Below are 16,702 nucleotides of genomic sequence, written 5' to 3'. Positions count from 1 at the left end.
TTGAAGATGACAGGTCTAATGGGGGTGGGATGGGGAAGAAGTAAAAGGGGCTGGGAGTAGAAATACATTGTTAAATACATTGTTAAACATCAAAGAAAATATTTGTATCAATGTGCTTTAAAAGGCCAGGGAAAAAGAAATTCACTAGATGGATGTATGTTAAATGTCAGAGAGAAGAGAGACATCATTTATATTGTTTTCGTTCCTCTGGGAACCAGAAGGAAGATGAAAAAGTATTTCATTCAGCTTGGGCTTTGTGGGGAGAAGTTGTGTATAGCTACAAGTAGCTAGATGAACTAGAACTCTGAAGTTTAGTGGAGAGATGAGAGGGCTAAGAACGTGAGAGGGGAGCGGTGTCAGCCTTTGCTTTGCACCTGAATCAAGGTCACAGAATACTATGAACTGCTTTTATGAGATGCCTCAGCCCATATAATTTGAACTCCAGGTTCCTTTGCTTGTAATTGTCTAGTTGAATGTCCAAGTTGGTTGTGCTGGATGGACTGAAACCTCTTCTTTGGGTGGGAACGTGGATAAAATTAAAGAAACTAGAGCAAATGAAGGGCGCAAGTTAATCTTTGAGGGAATTGCACGCCTACCCATACAGAATGGCAGTAAAGAACACATTCATGATCATCCAGCACATAAAACAGGATTCCCCATTTTGTTTCATTCCACTTGGTAGGGTTTTTCCTCTACATCTGTTTTATTTGTCAATTTTGTTGATACAAATAATGTGATCAGACACTAACAAATACTCCTTACTCTTGTGCCTTGTTCTGATTTGTGTTTATTTTTAGCACCAGAAAAGTGCCACTGTAAGCCATGAGATGTCTGGTCTGAATTGGAAACCCTTTGTATATGGCGGCCTTGCCTCTATTGTTGCTGAGTTTGGTAAGAATGTGAAAATTGACAAGTCTGCTTCTATGGTATAGATGGTAGCTTATGGTGACAGTTATTTTTGGTGAAAGCTAGAGAAAAAGTGAAAAGACGTTCATTCTATTTGTTTTAAAAACTATTGTCTCTAAGCCATTAAGTAATATTTTCTGAGAAAGTGCTACAAATAAATGGTATGGTGAATGAGATTAAGAAAAGTCAAACTTAAGAAGCTCTTTTGATAGTTTAGTGATTTGTTAATTTGCTCTAGGCTTAAGTAATATGAAAAGTAAAAGGGAGTTAGATAATATAGGGGTTTCTGCTATATTTTTGTACTAATGTTCTTTCCTTTATGCTAAGTTGTTAAATTTTCTTAGTGAGGATCCAAACTTCTTTTTTTCAAACCTCTGTGCCATTTTAGAAGAAAATTGACTAATAAGACCAAACTAGATTCTTCTCTATTTGATTTTAGTTTTGAAGTATTTTTAGATTGTGTTTTTTCATTTTCCAAATTTTCTCTTTCCTAAACTATTCATAAGTGACTCTAATCCATTTATCTTTGTTGACTTTCTTGGCAAATGCTCTGGTGTTGTGATATCAAGGTCATCAGTGACCAGAGCTACATAATCTTGTTAGTTTTAGACTTCGAAATATTCCCTGGAACATATTTTGTCAATGTAATGGCCACTTCTGTGTGTTGATGTAAAAATAGAAGTTGGTTAAAGAAATTTCCTAAGCACTGTGCTGTTATTAATCCTGAATTACCTGGGAACCAAGATGAGTAGACCAAATAGGACTTTGCCATTATCTTTCATAATATTAGGAAACTATTTGTTTCTTGTAAACAGATAAAAGAAAAAAACCCACTAAACTTTCTAATAGTATATAAGGGTACCTGGAACAGCAGTCCCATGCTTTCCTATCTTCTTTGTGAAAATCTGGGGAGATTTTATGAAGGAGAAGTGGGGAGATGAGATGGGGGGCAGAGGAAGAGACAAGTGCCAAATTGTATGTTACAGATGAATAAAACATCATTTAAATTATTTTGTATTTGTTGTATATTAGGACCATCTTAAAGCACTTCATTATATCACAGTTTTAATTATAGCATGGGTGAAATCCTACTGCATAGATACAGTACAGTATATTTCACTTTAACACATACAACTTTTCTGACAGTGGTATTCCTAGTAGAGATACCCTCTATGTGTTATAAAAAGGACTTTGTCTTACGTTTTAAAATTGTCATTGGCTTAAATTCGGCCTAAATTTTAACTGTGACTCTTTGGAAAAGCTTATAAATCAGTATGATCCTTTATAGGAACGTTCCCTGTGGACCTGACCAAAACGCGACTTCAAGTTCAAGGCCAAAGTATTGATGTTCGCTTTAAAGAGATAAAATACCGAGGAATGTTTCATGCCTTGTTCCGCATCTATAAAGAAGAAGGTGTATTGGCTCTGTATTCCGGGTGAGAGTGTATTCTTTCCTTACATCATGAAGGGAAATACTTTTTAGAGAAGCCATGTATTTCAGCTGTCTGGTAGTGTTGTGCCCGTCATATTCACCATTCCAATTTGTAATTCAATATTGATGTTCCAGTTTATATTTCACTTGCTGGTAGGTCTCGAGCTTTGGATTTTGTGTTTATCTGGCTTTAAGTGATATGTTTTAAAATGGATATCTCATTGCAGCATTGGCTTTCTCCTGTTTTCCTGAACGTCATTGATAGCCACTGTGAATAGCAGCACCAGTTAAATGTATATATTTCTGTAATATTCTACCTGAGTTGCCAAATACTCAGTTCTTTTAAAATTTTCCTCTTTAAAGAAATACTATTCTGGCAGTTTAAACTGCCAGAAAGAGGGAGACCCATCTATTTGTCAACTTTTAATTAGCTGTAGGTTTGTGGTTTATCATCCATTTTGTCATTTATCTGCTGCCAATTTCCTAGGTCACTCCTGCATCCAGGTTACCAGTTTACTGCTCAGAGAATGAACATCAGTTTTATTATTAACCTGTATTAGACTTAATTTTAAAAAGTAATTTTCTTAGGGAAAAAAATTAAGTAATACAGCCTGAATCTAGTGAATCATGGACCAGCTGTTTCACCTTGTTTTTTAATCAGCATGGATAATCACAAGATTATTTTTTCTAATAGCAAGCAATAATGTCAGAAATATGCATATTTAGTCATCATTTTAAAAATCATAACCATCCAAGCTGCTGTCGTCTTTCTATTTATAACTACTAAAGTGTAGTTCTGCAATTTGGAAGAATCTCAAAGGAGGTATGAGTGAGAATGTCTTCAGTTTATAAGCAGAACTTAAATAGGGTGAAATCTTGGCTCTGGTACCTCCTTGATAGATTAAAGATGTATCTGCAACTGTTATGAAGTAAGGTTGATTTTTAAAAAACCTCCATGGTGGGGACAGGGTAACTGGATGGTGGACATTAAAGAGGGCACATGATGTAATGAAAACTGGGTATTATATAAGACTGATGAATCACTGAACTCTACCTCTGAAACTAATACACTAAATGTTAATTACTTGAAATTAAATTAAAAAGGAATTTAATAAAAAATAAATGATACCATATAAACCCACCGAAAAAATAAATTAAAAAAGTGGTGAATCTCCATAAGGTGAATAATGGTGTATACTTCTTTTTCTACATTGCTAGATTTGGTTTGCTAATATTTTGTTAAGGATTTTTGCATCTAAATTCCTGAGAGATATTGGCATATAGTTTTTTCATTTTGTACTCTTTTTGTCTGGTTTTGGTATCAGGGTAATACTAGCCTCATAAAATGAATTGGGAAATACTCTCTTCTCTTTTCTGGAAGAGATTGTGTAAGATTGGTGTTGATTTTTTTAAATGCTTGGTAGAATTCCCCAGTGAAATTACCTGGGCCTGGAGATTTCCTTTTTGGGAACTTTAAAATTGTGAATTAAAATATTTTAATGGTTATGAGACTATTCAGATTATCGATTTCATCTTTTTTTGATGATTCCCATATTTTTATCTATTTCATTTAGAGTTTCGGTAGTTTGTAGTTTTCAAGGAATTAGTCCATTTCTTCTGAGTTGTTGAATTTATGAGCATAAAGTCTTTATAGCATTATCTTATTATCCTTTTAATGGCTGCAGAATTTGTAGTGCTGTCCATTTTGTTCCTGATATTGGTGACTTATGTCTTCTCTCTTTTTATTACTGTGAACCTTGTTAGAGTTTTATCAATTTTATTGATTTTTTTCCCAAAAGAGCTGTCTTTTTGCTTTATTGATTTTTCTCTATTTTTCTGTTTTCAATTATATTAATTTATGCTCTTTATTATTTCCTCCCCTTCTGCTTGCTTTGAGTTTACTTTGCTCTTCTAGTTTCTTGAGTTAGGGACTTAGATTATTGATTTGAGACTTTCCCTCTCCCTTTCTCCTTTCTAATGTAAGCATTTTGTGTCATAAATTTCCCTCTCAGCACTGCTTTGGCTGTATCCTACATATTTTAATAGGTTGAATTTTCATTTTCATTCAGTTCTGTGTATTTTTAAAATTTCCTTTGAGAGTTCTTGTGAACCGTGGATTGTTTAGAAATGTGTTGTTTAATTTCCAGGTGTTTGAGGATTTTCCTTACCGATTTCTAGTTTAATTCCATTATGGTCAGAGACCATACTCTATATGACTTCAATTCTTTTAAGTTTGTTGAGGTCTGTTTTATGATCAAATGTGCTCTCTCTTGGTGAATGTATATTGCATATTCTGTTGTAGTTGGGTGGAATGAGATAATGGAAATGAGTAAACTATCTAGATATGTATAATCTACAAGTGCATGTTGAGTATAATTGACTTTTTCTTTCTTTCTTTTTTGGCAGGATTGCCCCTGCCTTACTAAGACAGGCATCATATGGCACCATTAAAATTGGCATTTACCAAAGCTTGAAGAGATTATTTGTAGAACGTTTAGAAGGTAAGTATAGACTCATTCTCTTTTGCGGTAGTACTCAGAGGGATTATTGAAATCATGCTTACCCAGAAGCATGCATCATGGGATGTCTGAGAGTTGGTGACAGTCATTGCGAGGACAAAGCAAGCTCCTACTGACTTGGGATTAATCCTTGCAGAGGTGATAATATGGGTTAGAGGGACCTGCTCTTTAAGTTTGTCCCTTTTCCTATCAAAAAAAAAAAAAAGGCTTCTGGTCATCACAGAGGGAAAATGGACAAGTTTATCCAGAAAATTAATGCTGCCTTCATCAACAAAAGGACTTCAGCTATAAGCAATTCTCTAGAGGCCAATTTTGATAAGCTTTTGTTAGATGGAGTAATTTTAGACTATTCTAGGTTCTGTTGTACCTGTGGCCACCTTACCCACATTCAGCATTATCATATGTCTCTAAATGTGCTGCTGCAGCGTTTCCAGCTTGATACTATACTAAATGGGTATTTTACCACAGGCCTAGCTGTTGCATGGTTGGGGATAGCTGGAGAGCCTTTTGATTAGTAATGTCCTTTGAATTATTTTATTGTCCTAAATTGACTTTTTCTGGAGCCTCTTTGAGGATTCTAAAGGGTTCGCTTCCTAAAATAATTTCCTTTCACAGATGCTTCACTTGGGTTTACCTAGTTTCTATTTGTAGGCTCTTCATGGTAAGGAAGCATGGTGAAGATGGAATTTTCATTTTAGAAAATTATGCTGTGTGGTTTCATCTTTTTTTCTTTTGGCTGAGCAGATTTAGTTTCAAATGACTAGTTTCATATTTGTCTACAGAATCTTCTTTAAATAAATAGAAGCTAGTAGATATCAAGGCCAGTCAAAATTAATGTTTAGGTAATTTTTTTCTGTGAACACATAAGTTTTTATTTTTTAACATTTGGTTCCTAAGTCTTTAGAGTTGATGATTCTTCAGAAAAAGACAAAAGAATTTTCTTTAGGTGTTTGAAATGATTGAAGGAGAAATACCACATTCTGAATTTATGTGGGTTACTGGCAGTTGCTGTATATAGAATAATAGGACATGTTCCAGTGTCTTTTAGAAATACTTTTTTAAGAATAATGATTTCTGTTTCAGTACTGATTTGGGATCTAGAAATATTTGAGTTTCTTTAGGTTCATAAGCTTTGTGGTTCATTTCTTACAGTCATTTCTCTTCCCAGGGTTCTTTTCCTCTGATAGATGAGTATTCTGTTCTTCAAAACTAGTACTTAATACAAAAAGACTTTTTTTTTTCCGTTTTACAGATGAAACTCTTCTAATTAATATGATCTGTGGGGTAGTGTCAGGAGTGATATCTTCCACTATAGCCAACCCCACTGATGTACTAAAGGTAAGAGAGGTCTGGTAGCATTGGATGTATAGAAAGTGTTATGAAAAGAGCATGAACTTTGAATCATATTTGGGTTTAGGTCTCCACTTTGTCACTTGCCAGCTGTAAAACCTTGGGTAAATAACTGCTTTAAGCCTTGGTTTCCTCATTTATAAAATGAAAATAATTCAGCACTTATTGCATAGGGTTGTTTAGGATTAGAGATAATATATGTAAGCTGCCTATCATACTTGGTATATAGTAGGTGCTCAGTAAGTAGTAATCAATTTATTATGATATGTGTTAATCCATTGGTCTTTAAACTAGAGTATGCAAACCCCTATAAGATTCTTTCCAGGGACTATGCAATTTTAAGGGAATCAATTTACAGATCCCTTACTTCCATTTGTCTTCTAAAATTGATCTGAGAATGAATTTGTGTTTTTAATAGTTCTTCCTCCACTTTACAAAAGAAAGGCATATTCCCCACCCATTTCAAATCTTAGTATGGTATATTGACTGTGATGTAATCTGGGGTACCAGACAAAGGGATAAATCAAAATACAGTTTTTGGAGAAGCCTCCTTTAATAGCTAATTGAGGTACCTTAGTCTATAATGCATTGTCTTTTCTTGTCTTACCGGTATTTCCTTTAAGGGTGAGATTTGGCTTTAAAATGGCATATTTTGGTCCGTGTTGGGATATTTTGAATTCAGAACTAGAACAGCATAGGTTAGTGGTGTTGATTTTTAAAAATATAATTGGATTTCTTTCAGATTTTATCAAAACACAGGATAAAACATTTAATAATACTGTACTCATTTTATCTAATAAAATGGTACACGTTTTCTACATAGTTAATAACTTATTTAAACTTATGATTAATTAAAAGCACTACATATATGATTATAGTGTCTGAGAGGGTCCCAAGCTTTTGACATTTATTTTAGGGGAAATGTGAGAAAAAAGAGGACATATGCTTTATTTATTCGAAACCACAGATGACTAGGTTAGTGAAAGAGAGATCTATTGCACTTCAGAGAATTTTGAGAACCAAGAGTGTGACTTGAAACACAGCACACATGAAAGAAACCAGTGATGGTTGATGGAGAAAAGATATGAAATGATCTTTCTGGATTAAACTGAGAGTAATGTAGCTATAGAATTTTTATATCACTTTAAATTTACAGAGCAAGTATTTATGAAGAGAATTGATTGTATCCTTTTCAAGAACAATAATACTTAACTCCTTAAAGCTTCCTTTCTTATCCATCCGGATCCTTGACTTAATCACCTAAGTGATTTGCTTCAATTTCCTGTCCCTCTGACCTGCCTGGTACGATTACAACCATTGACCAATGCTATAATCTCCCTTTTCTTTTCTTATACCTAGGTAGGGCTGAGGGTGCTGGGGATGGGGAGAATCACAAACTTAGACGGTGAAAGTACCAATATAGGATCTATAATCATAATTGAGCTGTTCAGTCCTTTCACATATCCTTGGACAACTCTTTCTGATTTACTATGTGTTATTTGCTTGCCTTTGTGTATGCAGCTCTCTTTCTGACTGTAATGCCTTTCCCCTCTTTCTTCATGAATTTGTCCTTCAAGGCACTCAGGAACAGGGACAGAACTATTCCCCTTGGATGCAAAATGAAAGGGGACACAAAAAACTCAGTAATCAAGAGAAAACATTTTTATGCAATATTTTTCAAAAACTAAAATGAATACAACATACTCATGATTAACAAAATACCAATATTTTGTATAATTCATCTCACTCACCTCACCCAAATGTCACCCCTTTGGATCCTGTCTTTAGTTAACTACAGTTTTGATATTTGGTTCATTGTGGGTTTTGTGCATATATTTTCATGTTTTGAAGTATTGCATTATTATTTGTCTGGATTACTGTGGTTTTTTGAGTCCTTCTCCTACATTTTGTGCCAGAGGAAAGTGCCACACTTACCTAATCCTGGTCCCAGCCCTGCTCAGGAATCACCTCCTTCAAGAAGTCTCTTACTTAGAATAGGATATTTGTAGTTTCCACTTGTCTTTGTGATAATTTCTATTCCAATTTAATTGAGTTTGGGTTTTTATTTCAAAACCCCTAGTAACAATTGACTTTCCACATAAAAACATGCTGTTTCATTTTTTCCCAAAGACATTTATTGAAACCTAGAGTTGCATGTCATGAAAATCAGGCCCACTTTTGGGCCACTAGTATTTAGTGACTACTATGATTCTATGTGTGCAGTCAGTGGGAAATTGTACCAGCTCTTTCACAGGGCTTTTGAATGTTAGCTCTACTTTCTTGCACCTCGCAAAGGCTACTTTGCAGAATACGGTATCATGCTTTTTACAAATAGAATTCAATTTAAGGTCTTGTAAGCATGAAATTACATTTTAAAACCTTTTTCTGCTTTTAGTAATTACATAAAGAATGCATGTTCAGTGTAGAAAAAAGTAGAAGGCAGGAGAAAAACACAAAAGAGGAAAATGCTCACTTGTCTTATAACTCAGACTTAAACCACTGTCTACATTTGGGTGTGTATATGTTCATCCAGTCTCTTTGCTGTGCGTAGTTATTTTTTAAGTTTACATCATTTTTTAAAAGATTTTATTATTTATTATTTTTATTTTTTTTTTAAGATTTTTAAAATTTATTTGAGAGAGAGAGAGCACAAGCAGGAGCAGCTGCAGAGGGAGAAGGAGAAGCAGGCTCCCTGCTGAGCAGGGAGCCGGATGTGGGGCTTGATCTCAGGACCCTGGGATCATGACCTGAGCTGAAGGCAGATGCTTCGCCGACTGAGCCACCTAGGTGCCCCTAAAGATTTTATTTTTAAGTAATCTCTACACCCAATGTGGGTCTGAACTCACAATGCTGAGATAAAGAGTCGCATGCTTGGAGCGCCTGGGTGGTGCAGTCGGTTAAGCATCTGACTCTTGATTTATGCTCATTCACGTCATGATCTGAGGGTGGTGGGATGGAGCCCCGCATCAGGCTCTGTGCTCAGCAGGGAGCCTGCTTGAAATTGTCGTTCTCTCTCCCTCTCCCCCTACCCCCTCATGCACATATGTACACTTTCTCTCAAATAAATAAATCTTGAAAGAATAAATGTATTAAAAAAGTCTCATGCTCTACCATCTGAGTCAGCACCCCATTAGTTTATGTGTTTTTAATAAAAATGACATACCATGCATACTGCTCTGCAACATGCTTTTTCTATTTAGCAGTTAATTTTTGACATTTTCCAATGTGAACGGATATTCTATAGTGAAATTTTATGGCTGCATAGTATTCCATTAAATGGACATATCATAATTTATGCAACCAGTCCTTTGTTTTTTGCTTTTAGACATGCAGATTGTTTCTAATTTTTTACTAAACTAATCACATTTTAAATGAATTATTTCCTACCCTCATTGAGTACTTGTTCTTGCTTTCCCACAAGTTATCTTTCAACTCCAGAATTGATGGACTTAGTATAAGGAATGTGAGGCTGATGAAAATCATTTTTATAAAATATACTTTGACACAAATTACATTTTTAAAATATATAATTTGTCATTAATTTCATCACAATAGCAGGCTAATATTTCTGATAATTCCCAAATACTGTTTTCTATATTTTAAATGAGTGGAACATCTCATTTTGGTCTCTGTTAAAACAGAGGATAAGAATCTTCTTATTTTAGATTCGAATGCAAGCCCAGGGGAGCTTGTTCCAAGGCAGCATGATTGGCAGCTTCATCGATATATACCAACAAGAAGGTACCAGGGGTCTGTGGAGGGTGAGTACTCTTTTCCTGGTATTTTTTTATGCCTGTTTCCTATACTTTACAAAGAATACTTTTTATATAAACTATAAAACTATGAATTGTCATCTTACACTGTTCTGTTTAAGATTCTTGGTAACCCAGAAGATAAGGTAAGAAACTTCTTATCATCTATGAAAGGACCAAAACCTACCAGTTGTCTTTATTTCTGCTTTATCTTTGGGGGTTGTGTGAGAGAAGGTTATTATATTATTTGAGGCAGTCATTTGGTTTGCTCAAATTCACAGTGAATTTAGTTCTTCAATATATATTTTTGCTAGTTTTGTACTAACACAGCAGTATATGTTTACGATAGTCTCTGTTTACCTAAAACAACTTTTTTTAACCTTATAAAAAGTGAAAATTGTACTATAAAATTTTGAGATCTATAAAAGAGAAAAAATCCAGTAGTCCTACTAGCTACAGATAATCACTGTTAACATTTTGTCATATTATTTTCCAGGCTTTCATCTATACTCCTTTTTTATTGTTGTTCTTATAACTTTTTATCTTATTTTAATCACTTAGTATTGTAATACTAAGTAAGACTACTAGAATATGAGAGAGACTAGAATGACTCTCTAGAAGAGAGCTTTGTTTTTTTCTTCCTTTATATTTTCCCTATAAAAATTTACAAACATGCAGAAAAGTTGGAAGAACAGAACATACCCAGATTAAATGACTGTTACAGTCTGGCTATATTTGCTTTATCTGTGAGTATGTGTATACACAGATAAGCACACATACACTCTTTGTTTTTTGGGGTTTTTTTGCTAAACTATTTGAAAAGAAGTTGCAGACATCATGATACTCTCCTAAATAGTTCATTATGCATCTCCTAAGAATAAGGACATTTTCCTACATAGTAATACATAATAACAATATCATTATCACACCTAAGAAAATCAACAAGTCCCTAATACCTAACATCCAGTCTATATTCAAATTTCTCCTTTGTTGATGAGACCGGGCCAGTTTTCTTATAGAATGTTTCCCCTGTATTTCCTGCAAACTGAAAGTTAGGTCTGTTGGCTTGATTAGATTCATGTTAAACATTTTGGTAAGAGAACTTCATAGGTGACACTGTATATTTCATATTGCATCACAGCAAGAGGCACATGTTAGATTGTCCCATAATTAATGATGCTGAATTTGATTACTTGATAAGATGATGTCCACCAGATCTCACCATTGTAAAAGATAAGTTTTCCCCCTTTGTAATTAGCAGGTAATCTGTAGGATGACATTCTTGCAACATGCATATCTCCTATTATTTAATAACCTTTCACCTAATGGTCTTAACATCCATTAATGATCCGTGAGGTTTGCTTTTTATAATGGTGCACTTTCTTGATTAGTCTAATTTTTTTTTAAAGATTTTATTTATTTATGTGACAGAGAGACAGCCAGAGAGAGAGGGAACACAGCAGGGGAGTGGGAGAGGAAGAAGCAGGCTCCCAGCGGAGGAGCCCGATGTGGGACTCGATCCCGGAACGCCGGGATCACGCCCTGAGCCAAAGGCAGACGCTTAACGACTGCGCTACCCAGGTGCCCCTGATTAGTCTAATTTAAAACCAGAAAATGGACCTAACTAGAAATGTTTCACAAACTAATGCTGAGAGAAAGACAAAGAGCAATAATTACAACAGGGAGATTTTGTCAGGGGAACGTAGCTACTTTATTTTTAATTAAAATTTTTAATTGTGGTAAAATACATATAACATAAAACTTACCATCTTAACCATTTTTAAGTATACAGTTCAGTAGTGTTAGGTACATTTACGTTGTTGTTCAGCCAGTCTCCGGAACTCTTTTCGTCTTGTAAAACTGGAACTTCATACCCATTAAACAGCTCCTCCCCATTTCACCCTGACCCTAGCCCCTGGCGACCGTCCTTCTATCTGTCTCTATGAATTTGGCTTTTCTGGGTACCTCATGTAAGTGGAATCATACAGTATTTGTGTTTTTGTTACTGGCTTATTTTACTTAGCATAATGTCCTCCAGGTTCATTCGTGTTGTCACATGATCAGAATATCGTTCCTTTCTTAAGGCTGAATGATCTTCCACTGTATGTATATGCCACATTTTATTTATCTGTTCATCTGTTAATGGGCATGTAGGTTGTTTCTGTATCTTGGCTCTTGTGAATTATGCTACTCTGAACATGGGTGTGCTATAAATATCTCTTCAAGACTCTGATTTCAGTTCTTTTGCGTATATGCCCAGAAGTGGGATTGCTGGATCATATGGTATGTTTAATATTTTGAGGAACAGAGCATAGCTACTTTTATGATCCAGGCTGCTTACATCCTCCAGGCATGTAAGATACAGAAGTGAAGTACATTGTGTTATGTGTTCTTTTGACGCAGACATGTATTATTTGCATATTAAAATACAGGAATATTTTTTCATTTCAACAAGGAAGTAGGTTTGCATTTTTCTTCAAACACATGGTCTTCTTTGTTAGTGTTTTAGTTAGTTTTTTCTGCTTTGATTTTCACATGGGTGCGTACTGGAAACATTTTATTTTCTAACTCCATTGTAAGAAATAACAGCACAAGTGCAATAACAAAGTGTAACTGTCACTTACATATCAGAGTTGAAGAGACTGTAGAGAGTGATGGGGACTCTGGTGAACTGGAGATCACGTGCCCTGTTCATTACTCTCATGCATGATGGGAATCCAGTGTGGTCAAATTTTCTGGGATTTCAAGAGAAGCTGGAAATCTTCATTCCTATGTGAGGTATCCTGTTTTTTATATGCTGACAGCTAATCCAGCCTTCTAGAAATACTGTGTAGGCCACACACAATATGTCTGTGGCCTGAATTTGGCCCATGGGCTCCTGTTCGGGGCCTTAGTATTCAGCAAGGTTGTCTTCTGTGAAGATCATCTTCTAACACAGTTGAGCAGGTGGAAGGGTCAGAGTGAAAGGCACTGTTGGGCCAGCCAGCCTGATCAGCAGAATCAGTGATAGCACAGCTATATCACTTCCACTTCATAAATTGAGTTTGGGAATTTATAGATGATTGAGCACTTTAATATAACTGGTATCCCGGAAAGCAGTTGTCCCCATGGTGTGTTATTTTCAATTTTAAATAACATTTAAGCTGAGTTATAAAAGTAAAACATTCATTGTGAATTTTTTTGAATATAAGAAAGGCATAAAAATGAAAATTAACTTACCTGTTACCCTAATTCTAGATAAAGAAAAATATTTTGGTATATTTCCTTTTAATCCTTTATAAAAATTTGGTGTGTATATGTATATCATTTTCCCCAAAGTTAGAATACTATATGTCTTGCCTTCTTTAATGTTATCAGCATGTTCTTGTGTCATTAATATTCTTCAAAAATGTGACTTTTAATGTTCTAGCAGCCCTGTGTTGTAACATGATTTGTGATAGCACTAACCTGCTAGTGAGTGAAATCCTGATGGCCTTACCACAGGAGGACTTGTAAGGAAGTACCCCTTTGCCTTCCCTTCTCCCTGGCTGCATTATACCGTTTCTGTCATCCTGATGTGTCTTTTCTGCACATCCTAAAATTCTGTAAATTAAACATGGAAGCTTTCCTCTCTCCACTGATTTTTGCTTCATGTTTTTTTTTAAATAACATCTTTATTGAGATAATTTGCATACCATAAGATTCACCATCTTGAAATATGTAATTTTTAAAAATTTATTTATTTATTTTGGAGAGTGAGCATGCACACACATGCAAGAGAGAGAGCAAGAGTGCACGTGAGCACATGAACGGAGGGAGGGGCAGAGGGAGAGGGGGAGAGAATCCTAAGCAGACTCCCTGCTGAGCAAGGAGCCAGATGCAGGGTTTGATTTCAGGGCCCTGAGATCATGACCTGAGCTGAATGAAATCAAAGAGTTGGGCACGCAACCGACTAAGCCACCCAGGTGCCCCTTGAAGTGTGTAATTTAATGGTTTTTAGTTTATTCACAGACTTGTGCATCCATCACCAATGTGTAAGTTTAGAACATTTGCATCACCACTAAAAGAAACCCCATATCCATCAACAATCACTTCTATGTTCCCCAACCCTCCCAGCCCTAGACAACCACTAATCTACTTTCTGTTTCTCTAGATTTGTCAATTCTGGCATTTCATATAAATGGAATCATAAAATATATGGCATTTGTGACTCGTTCCTTTGATTTAGCATACTGTTTTCAAGCTTCATCTGTGTTTTAGCATTTATCAGTACTTCATTTCTTTTTATGGCTGAATAATAATTAATTGGTGTGAAATTGCTGAGTCATATAGTAATTCTGTATTTAATTCCTTGAGGAATTCCCAAAGTATTTTATTTTCCACAGTGGCTGCCCCCATGTTACATTCCCACCAGCAGTGTATAAGGGTTTCAATTTCTCCACATCCTCATCAATACTTTTTATTATTATTATTATAGCCATTCTACTGGTGTGTAGTAGTATGTCTCTGTGATTCTGATTTACCTTTTTTAATGACTGATGACGTTGAACATCTTTTCTTATGCTTATTGTCCATTTGTGTATCTTCTTTGGGGACATATCTATTCAGATATTTTACCCATTTTTAAATTGGGTTGTTCGTCTTTTTATTGTTGTGTTGTAAGAATTCTTTATACATTCTGGCTACTAGTCCCTTATCAGATATATGATTTTCAAATATTTGCTCCCATTGTGTGGGCTGTCTTTTCACTTTCGTGGTGGTATCCTTTGAATCACAAAAATGTTTAATTGTGATGAAGTCCAGTTTATTTTTGTTTCTTTTGTCACTGTGCTTTGGGTGTCATATCAATGATTCTAGTTTTTTTTTTGAACTTATGCATCACCTTTATTTATTTATTTATTTTAAATGTTTTTTTTTATTATATTATGTTACTCACCATACAGTACATCCCTGGTTTCTGATGTAAGGCTCGATGATTCATTAGTTGCGTATAACACCCAGTGCACCATGCAATACGTGCCCGCCTTACTACCCATCACCAGCCTATCCCACTCCCCCATCCCCCTCTCCTCTGAAGCCCTCAGTTTGTTTCTCAGAGTCCATAGTCTCTCATGCTTCATTCCCCCTTCTGATTACCCCCCCTTTCTTTATCCTTTTCTTCTCCTACCGATCTTCCTAGTTCTTATGTTCCATAGATGAGAGAAACCATATGATAATTGTCTTTCTCTGCTTGACTTATTTCACTTAGCATTATCTCCTCCAGTGCCGTCCATGTTGCAGCAAATGTTGAGAATTCGTTCTTTCTGTTAGCTGAGTAATATTCCATTGTATATATGGACCACATCTTCTTAATCCAGTCATCTGTTGAAGGGCATCTCGGCTCCTTCCACGATTTAGCTATTGTGGACAATGCTGCTATGAACATTGGGGTGCATATGGCCCTTGTCTTCACTACGTCTGTATCTTTGGGGTAAATACCCAGTAGTACAATACTGGGTCACAGGGTAGCTCAATTTTTAACTTTTTAAGGGACCTCCACACTGTTTTCCAGAGTGGCTGTACCAACTTGCATTCCCACCAACAATGTAGGAGGGATCCCCTTTCTCCACATCCTCTCCAGCAATTGTTGTTTCTTGCCTTGTCAATTTTTGCCATTCTAACTGGTGTAAGGTGGTATCTTAGGGTGGTTTTGATTTGAATTTCCCTGATGGCTAATGATTTTGAACATTTTTTCATGTGTCTGTTAGCCATTTGTATGTCATCATTGGAAAAGTGTCTGTTCATATCTTCTGCCCATTTTATGGTTTATTTGTTTCTCGTGTATTGAGTTTGAGAAGTTCTTTGTAGATCTTGGATACCTGTCCTTTATCTGTAGTGTCATTTGCAAATATCTTCTCCCATTCCGTGGGCTGCCTCTTAGTTTTTTTGACTGTTTCCTTGGCTGTGCAGAAGCTTTTTATCTTGATGAAGTCCCATAAGTTCATTTTATCTTTTGTTTCTCTTGCCTTTGGAGATGTGTCATGAAAAAGGTTGCTTTGGCCGATGTCATAGAGGTTGCTGCCTATGTTCTCCTCTAGGATTTTGATGGATCCCTGTCTCACATCGAGGTCTTTCATCCATTTGGAGTTTATCTTTGTGTATGGTGTGAGAGAGTGGTCAAGTTTCATTCTTTTGCATGTAGCTGTCCAATTTTCCCAGCACCATTTATTGAAGAGACTGTCTTTTCCACTGGATGTTTTTTCCTGCTTTGTCAAACATTAGTTGCCCAAAGAGCCGAGGGTCCATTTCTGGGGTCTCTATTCTGTTCCATTGGTCTATGTGTCTGTTTTTGTGCCAGTACCATGCTGTCTTTGTGATCACAGCTTTGTAGTACAGCTCAAAATCCGGCATTGTGATGCCCCTAGCTTTGTTTTTCCTTTTCAACAATTCCTTGGCGATTCAGGGCCTTTTCTGGTTCCATGCAAATTTAAGGACTATTTGTTCCAGTTCTTTGAAAAATGTCCTCGGTATTTTGATCGGGATAGCATTGAAAGTGTAGATTGCTCTGGGTAGCATGGACATTTTAACTATGTTAATTCTTCCGATCCATGAGCATGAATATTTTTCTATCTTTTTGTGTCTTCCTCAATGTCTTTCAAGAGTGATTTATAGTTTCTAGAATATAGGTCCTTTACGTCTCTGGTTAAGTTAATTCCAAGGTAACGTATGGTTTTTGGTGCTATTGTAAATGGGATGGATTCCCTAATTTCTCTTTCTTCAGTCTC

The 16,702-nt window shown here is 35.8% G+C and overlaps 1 protein-coding gene across 2 annotated transcripts in view; it reads left to right on the top strand.

The window, feature by feature from the left end:
* Nucleotides 1-16,702, top strand: part of SLC25A14 (solute carrier family 25 member 14) — a 34,827-nt gene that overhangs the window by 4,644 nt on the left and 13,481 nt on the right. For both annotated transcript variants that reach the window (XM_045793818.2, XM_045793819.2), the window contains exons 2-6: nt 798-891; nt 2,195-2,342; nt 4,745-4,839; nt 6,110-6,195; nt 9,873-9,968. In XM_045793818.2, coding sequence (XP_045649774.1) covers nt 798-891; nt 2,195-2,342; nt 4,745-4,839; nt 6,110-6,195; nt 9,873-9,968 — 519 coding nt within the window. The remainder of the gene's footprint in view (nt 1-797; nt 892-2,194; nt 2,343-4,744; nt 4,840-6,109; nt 6,196-9,872; nt 9,969-16,702) is intronic.

This window comes from Ursus americanus, chromosome X (assembly GCF_024610735.1).
Source record: "Ursus americanus isolate L20-20 chromosome X, mUrsAme1.1.p, whole genome shotgun sequence".
Lineage (NCBI taxonomy): Eukaryota > Metazoa > Chordata > Mammalia > Carnivora > Ursidae > Ursus > Ursus americanus.
This window is presented reverse-complemented; position numbering and strand designations above follow the sequence as displayed.